The sequence below is a fragment of the Python bivittatus genome, unplaced genomic scaffold (genome assembly GCF_059951505.1).
Source record: "Python bivittatus isolate LINGU-HERP-01145 unplaced genomic scaffold, Pbiv_v1 ctg000320_np1212, whole genome shotgun sequence".
Taxonomy (NCBI): domain Eukaryota; kingdom Metazoa; phylum Chordata; class Lepidosauria; order Squamata; family Pythonidae; genus Python; species Python bivittatus.
This window is the reverse complement of record NW_028277052.1, coordinates 3,559,984-3,566,905: the sequence shown is the minus strand read 5'-3', so window position 1 is coordinate 3,566,905 and position 6,922 is coordinate 3,559,984. Positions and strand designations below refer to the sequence as shown.

At 57.0% G+C, this 6,922-nt stretch overlaps 1 protein-coding gene across 1 annotated transcript in view; it reads left to right on the top strand.

Moving 5' to 3' along the window:
• The first annotated feature begins 384 nt into the window (after positions 1-384).
• The window catches only part of NECTIN1 (nectin cell adhesion molecule 1), a 108,219-nt gene continuing 101,681 nt past the window's right edge, over positions 385-6,922 (top strand). Inside the window, exon 1 of the mRNA XM_088138990.1 lies at positions 385-1,407. Within this exon, the coding sequence (XP_087995116.1) occupies positions 1,329-1,407 (79 nt within the window). The 5' untranslated portion in view covers positions 385-1,328. The remainder of the gene's footprint in view (positions 1,408-6,922) is intronic.

Genomic DNA, 6,922 nt, shown 5'->3' with positions numbered 1-6,922 from the left:
AGGAACCGAGAAAAACGGACTGCGCGGGGGGACTCATCCCAACTTCGCCCCCCCACTTCTGAGCCCCGCGCGAGCCGAGCATTGCGCACGCGCCCCGCCGCCGAGGAGGGGGTTAAGGCGCAGGCCCCGCCCGGAGCGTTACATGCCCTGACGTCACAGCCCGGGGGCGGTGCCAGGCATCCGAAGCTGGGACCGTGGGAGTGTGTGCGGGTGCTGTTTGCGCTGCGCGTGCCCGGGCGCCCGCGCGAGGGGCCAGAAGTGCGGACACGCCGTGGGGCGCGCTCCCGCTCCCCTCCTCCTCCTCCTCCTCCTCCTCCTCCCCCTCCCCGCCCGGCCGCACTCGGCTCCCGCTCAGAGGCAGCCGCTGCTGATGCTGCAGCGCGGAGCCGCCGCTCTCCCGAGTCCTGCGCGCCGGTGCTCCCAGCGCCGCCGAGCCTCCCCGCCGGCCCGGACCCGCGGCTCCCGCCGCCGCCTCCCCCCGCCCGCCGCGGCGCTTGCCGAAAGCCAGGGGCCAGACATGGAGCGGGGGCTCCCCTCGCGCCGCGCCGCGGCCCTCTGAGCGCCGGGCAGAGGCAGAGGCGGAGGCAGCCCCGCGCTTCGAGCTCCGGGGCTGCCGCTTCGCTCGCTGGGCACCGCCGGCCCCCGATCCTCGGAGCCGGATCGGGGCCAAGGAAGGAAGGAAGGAAGGAGGAAGAGCCGCTGCCCCCGCGCCCGCCTCTCCCCCGAGAGCGCCAGCGAACTCCAGCTCCGCGGTTTTTCTGCCTCCGGGCTGTCCGGCGCGCAGCTCCTGCCTCGGGCGATGGTTCGGCGCCAGGATCCGGTGTGAGACGCTCCCAGCCGGCGGAGGACCCAGCGAGCCGCTCGTCTCTGCCGGAGGAAGGCGCGCGGGGCTGGGCTGGGCTGGGCTGGCCGGCCGGCCTGACGCGGACGAGCCGATCGGAGCAGCGAGTGGGCACGGGCAGGCTCGCCAAGGACCGCCCCGCCGCCGCCGCCGCCGCCGCCGCCGCCTCCCCCGAGGTTCGCCCGCGGTCCTCCCCCGCCGGGAAAAGGGGACCGGCGGGCTGCGCTGCGCTGCGCTGCCCCTGCGCGAGGAGGGGGCGTGTCTGGCCGGCGTTCCCCGGGGGCTCGTCTGCTCCCCCGCCCCTCTGCACTCGCCCCCCGCCCCTCGGCGAGAAGAGGGGCCCTCTGGCGCGGATCCAATTGATGCCCGATCCTCGGGGGAGTTTTCCTGCTCGGCGCCTCGCGCGCTCCAGCTCGCTCCGGCTCGGCCCGAATTAACCTCCCCCGCCGCCTGCGCTCCCCCAGCCCGACACCCCAGGAACTCTCCGATGGCCGGGAAACCGCAGCCGGGCTGGCTCGGGGGCTGGTGGACTACCGGCGTGTGCTTGGCGGCGCTGTCCTCCCCAGGTGAGCAACCCCCTCGGCCCGGGCGCCGCTGGGGCTTTTCTCTTGCGCGCCCCTGGGCGGCAGGTTGGGGGGCTGGTGGGTGGGGCGAGCCGGGGGGCTACTGAGCGAGCAAGGGGGGGAGGAAATGCAGGGGGAAATTGGAGGAAAGGGGTTGGGGGTTCCTGCCACTAGGAGGGCTGATTGTCATTACTGTTATTGTCCTCCGTTTTGGCTGCAGGCACCGACCCATGCCAGTTGGGAGGGGTGGCACGAGGCTGGCCACCTGGGTTCACACTCTTCTGCCAGGGGAGGTGCACCATCAGCTGGTGAGGAGGGGGGGTTGCTCCACAGTAGGCATCCCTCCTTGATTGAAAAGGGGGCCAGGAGCAAATTCAAGGGGCGGGTGAGTTGCAGCCTCGCTCATCCTGGTTGGAAAATGTCTTTCGCTTCTGAGTACACCAGCAGTCCCTAAGCCAGTGGTGTTGGACTGCAACTCCCATCTTTCGGCTGTGGTGGATGGGAGCCATAGTCCAAGATATTGCTGCTGCTTCTCCCCATCTTCTCTGGGAAACTGGGAGCAGCTCTGTGTGATTCCCAGATCCAGGGGAGAAGGGTCCGTCTCTCCTTTGGGACAGCTGGGGGTGGCTGTGTAGATTCGCCTTCCTGCGCCGGCTCCTGCAGATAACCGACCCAGCTTTGCAACTCTTTCTAAGCAAAATCCTCTCTGTGTTCCTTGGGATAATTTGGAGGGGGGGGGCTCTTGGTTGGTTCTAGCAGGACCCAAGGGTGCAGGGGAGGAGAGGAGCCAGCCAAAGAACCTGGCAAGCATTTTGCGTGGGCAGTGTTCCCAGGAAGTGCATGAGAAGCCAGTTCAAGCGGGCATTTGATGGACTGAATGGTTGTGGGACCTGCACGTGGGGAGGGCGCGTCCAAGCTGACAGCACTGCTCTCCCCTGGATGTCCATGTCAGCTTGTCTTGCGGGGGGACTGAGGCGGTGGGGCTTTGGGGCAAGACCCGTTTTCTGGCAGGAGACTCGCAGTCAGCAAAATCTGTGTTTTGATAGAGTTCCAGTGGTGGCAAAGCACGGGGTGCCTCTGCAGACTCGCCATGTCACATTCTCTGGGCGGGGGGGGGGGCTCTCGACCGGACAGCTGGGCCAGTTTGATGTTGGTTGCCTTTGGTGCCTCATCTTTGCCTGCTTTTTTTGATGCCCCTGGTTGCTGGAGGGGCTGCTTGCAAAAAGGACGGCTTGGCTTGGCGGCTTTTGGAGTGGTGCTGCAGCTGGTACAGCAGGGGGCAGGCTAAACCGAGCAGGCTCAGCGGACGGAGCATCCGTCAGGCAAGGAGCCAGCTTATCAGCCGGGAAACCTGTGTTGGGGTTCAAAGTTAGGGGAAGCGGAGGGGAGGGTGGCAGAAGAGGGGAAGAGGGATGAGAAAGAAGCCTGCAAAGATGGGGAGATGGCTCCTTAGGCGCTCCCCGTTGGGGACCAGGAGGCTGGAGGCACAAACTTCTTCCAGAGATGGCTGGTGTGGGTCTTCCGGGCTGTGTGGCCGTGTTCTGGAAGCTTTGTTTCCTAACGTTTCGCCAGCATCTGTGACCGGCATCACAGATTGTATTCCGGCCGTGAAAGCCTTCGACAATACATTCTTCCAGAGAATTCAGCCCGATGCTTCTCCAGGGTCCTGAGCAGACCAGATCAGGTTGGGAGAAGACAGATCCCCAGAGGGCTGGTTGGCATGGCTCCAGAGCAGAGATTAGGGTGGTTGGACTCCAGCTTCCATCATCCTTGCCCATTGAGTTGCTAGCTGGGACTGATGGGGGTTGGAATCTAGTCACACCCAAAAGGCCATGGGTTTCCTGCCACCCTTTTACTCCGTGGCTTAGTACTTACTCCGCACAAATGCTGTTGAGCATCCCCCGTTCAGCATTATGCAAGACCGTGCTTTCTGAGGCAGGAAAAATGGGATGATGTTGTGTTCCCAAACCCACCCACCCCTGTTTCAATAGCTGAAAATTGGAGCCCGATTTTGAGAATTAGCTTAGTTGTTGACTGACCAGTTACTGAACTGAAGCCAGCTGTAAAGTGCAGCCTGGTACTTGTTTAGATCTCTTACGCATTTTTAAAATTTGCCACTTCTCCTTCCCTCCCATTAACACCCTGTGTTAAGTTTTGAATTTCCTGCCTCAAGGGGCTTACAGCCTAAGTCATTGTTTCTCAACCTTGGCCCCTGGAAAACGGGTGGACTTCAACTCCCAGAATTCCCCAGCCAGCCATGTTGGCTGGGGAATTCTGGGAGTTGAAGTCCACCCGTCTTCCAGGGGCCAAGGTTGAGAAACACTGGTGTAAGTACTGATAATGGGTGAGGAATCAGAAAGAGAGAAAGCAACGGGAGTGAAGTGTCAACACCATCTATCCTTACGGATCAGGTTTTAGGATCGAACCAGGGGATATTTCCCTTTCTGCTTCACCCTCATCTCGGTCTGCCTGATACCCAAGCTGAACACACTTTCTGCTTTCCGCTTTTGAATCCAGTGGATGTTTACCGAGCAGTAAACCCTGGCTGAGTGATGGCCTTTGGGAGCTCAGCTCCGATCAGGAATAAAGACCCTCTTTGCTTACAGAGCAAGATCAATTCCCTGCCCTGTCTCATTCCTCCATTGAAAAACATATGTCTAGGACTGGCAGTCTGTGCTCCGAACGCGAGCGCTGCACCCCCAGGGAACGCTTGCATGTGCAAACCACAGAAAGACGTGGAAATCAGGAGAGTCATTCTTAGCCGTTTTGGTAGAAGCGCTCTGCTTCTTTCCTGCAGCTGGGAGTTCCATCCGTTACAGGAAAAGCCTGTCTGTCTGTCTGTCTGCCTGCCTGGGGGTGTCTGTCTGCCTGCCTGGGGAGCATCATGGATGCTGTTTGTTGCAAGGCTTGTAGGAGCCCACCAGTTCCTGGGGTGTGAGAATCTGGCTTATCAGCAGGCGAAAAAAAAAAAAAAAGAAGGGGAATATTTAAATTAAAATGCATTCATTCATTCCTCCCCAGGTGAAGCACGGGAAAAGAGAGGAACTAAACTCAGGTGAAGAAACAGAGAGGCAGCGCGGGGAGGTGCTGGACTAGGAGCAGGGAGACCCAGGTTCTGCTCCCCCCCCCCGCATTCACAGATTATTGGCTGAATTTGGCAATCAGGTGTAGTGGGGAAGGGGCTGGACTAGGAGTGGGGAAACCCAGGGTCTGGCCCCCTCTCACCCACAAAAGCCCCCTGGGGGACCTTGGGCCAGCCCCTCCCTCTCAAGCTACGCTGCAGGGTTGTGATGGGGGAAAAACAGAGGTGGAGGTATTCCCTAAACCAGGGTTCCTCAACCTTGGCCACTTTACGACGGATGGACTTCAACTCCCAGAATTCTGGGAGGCTGGCTGGGGAATTCTGGGAGTTGAAGTCCACCTGTCTTAAAGTGGCCAAAGTTGAGGAACCCTGCCCTAAACAACCTTCAGCCGCTGCAGGAAAGGTGCGATGAAACGCAAAAGAGGAAATAATAAACGAACCAACCGACCGAGTGCAATTGTAGCGTGCTCATGGCGTGCTGTGCTCCAAAAAGTAAATCCTAATCCGGTTCAACCTGACGGGCCTGGTTCACATAACAGTTCCCACAAATCGCCCAGCCCCATTTTCAGGGAGACGAGTCCAGCACGCTTTGGGGAGCCTTTTCCGGGTCCCGCTCTCTCCCCCGGCCCCCTGGATGGGAGAGCAGAGTTACATTGCAAGAGATGCAACAGGCGCTTATTTCACGACTGTGTTTTCCCTGCGTTTCCTATTAATGTTCATCACTTCCATGCGGGTAGATACGGTTTTATGACACTGTCTGCTTCTCTGGTGCGCCTGCCTCTCCTGATTACAGTGTTTGCTTTTCCTTGCGCACAAATAAAAGAGATATATTGCCATAAAAGTGAAAATGGATCACCTGCCGAGGGCGGGTGGGGAGAGGCTTTGCAAATTTGCCATCAGCAGCGGATTGCGGATATGCATCCTGCAATTTGTTTCTTTGCAGAGTCTGTGGGAGGATGTTGCAGGTTTGCGTGGTTTGAGATGCAAAAGTGACAGTTGTGGTGTAAAAGCCTCTGGAGGAAAGAGAGAGAGAGCTGAGATAGGTTGTCCAATGGGGACTCAGTTGCCTTGAAAAAGAAGCAGTTCTATTATTTACCCGTCAGGGAAATGGGTTCAGCGAAGCAAGGACAAAGTATATATCCAGCAGCAGTTCTGGGGCCAGTTAAAGCATGTAGGGTAGTCCCCAAATCATTAAAGCATATTGGCTTCCAAATGGGATGAACAGAGGGGGAATGGTGGGCACGCGCCCTGCAAACACCCCCCCCCAGGTGTTTGCAGATGCTTTCCACATTGAGCAGTGACCTAGCATGCATCAGTGGTGCAAATCCAAACCTCAGCCTTGCTGGTCTATTAAATAAATAATGAGTGTCACACGTTTTTATGGTTTTTTTAAAATTCTCTTCCTCTTTTGGGACTGCATCGCTGACAGGTGCAACAAAGTAATATGTAAAAGCTGACAGGGAAATAACAGATTATGTTTAGGAAAAATTTCCACTGCTCCGGTTCTCTCCCTTGCCTTCATTAGCTGGATGCAGAAAATTACTCCAGTCTTCAGGTCCTTGGCGACGGCAAGGGTCATAGTTACACTAACTGCACCTTCTCAAAACTTGCTTGCATGGCCAGCGACCAAAAAGGCACGAACGCTGGCCGGATCTACCTGGCCTGAATGCAAACTCCAAAAATCAGCGGTAATACTTTTTCCACATTTGTAACCCTGGGAGGACAGCGTGCTGTAAAGCTCTAGTTGTGAACTGAGTAGGTGTTCACAATATATGTGTTTACACAGATAGGCAGATTTTAAAAGCTCCAATTAGGAGCCGGCCCCTTTTCTCACTCGGATGGATCTAAATCACATTTCCAGGGAGTTTCTTTTGTGCCACACCCTTCTTCGTTGGCCACCACACTGGCTCCCATCCAGCCTTACTAGCAAATACTGTTAATAATTTAAAAATATATCCTGCTATAAAAATGTATTGGCCAGATAACAAAACGGGGGGGGGGGAGCAGAAGTTAAAAGGTGAAATCAGCTACTTCACTTGCCTAGGACCCATAACTAAAACGCAAGGGGAATGGTAGAATGACGCGAAAAATCGATCAGGTTTGGGTAAAGCAACTTTGAGCCGGCCACTCCATAAAGGCTGCTTTGGGACCCCAGGCCCAGAGATGTGTGGAAGATCTGGGTTCCTCGTAGGATATGCACGTGACTCATCGTCAGCGAGTCAGACACATCGGTTTTGAGAGCTCTGGGAACTCACCAGGCCCAAAAAGGTCTATCGCTGCCTCAGTTACCCCATTGGTTAACATGAGGGTGTCCCCAGTCACCCTGAGTCACTGCTGCTGTAAGCAAGCCAAGGAAAATGAACATCTCCTCTCAGCCCTAGGAAGTAGGCTAGGAAAATAAAACTAAGTATACACTATCTTCTTTTAAGTCCTAGT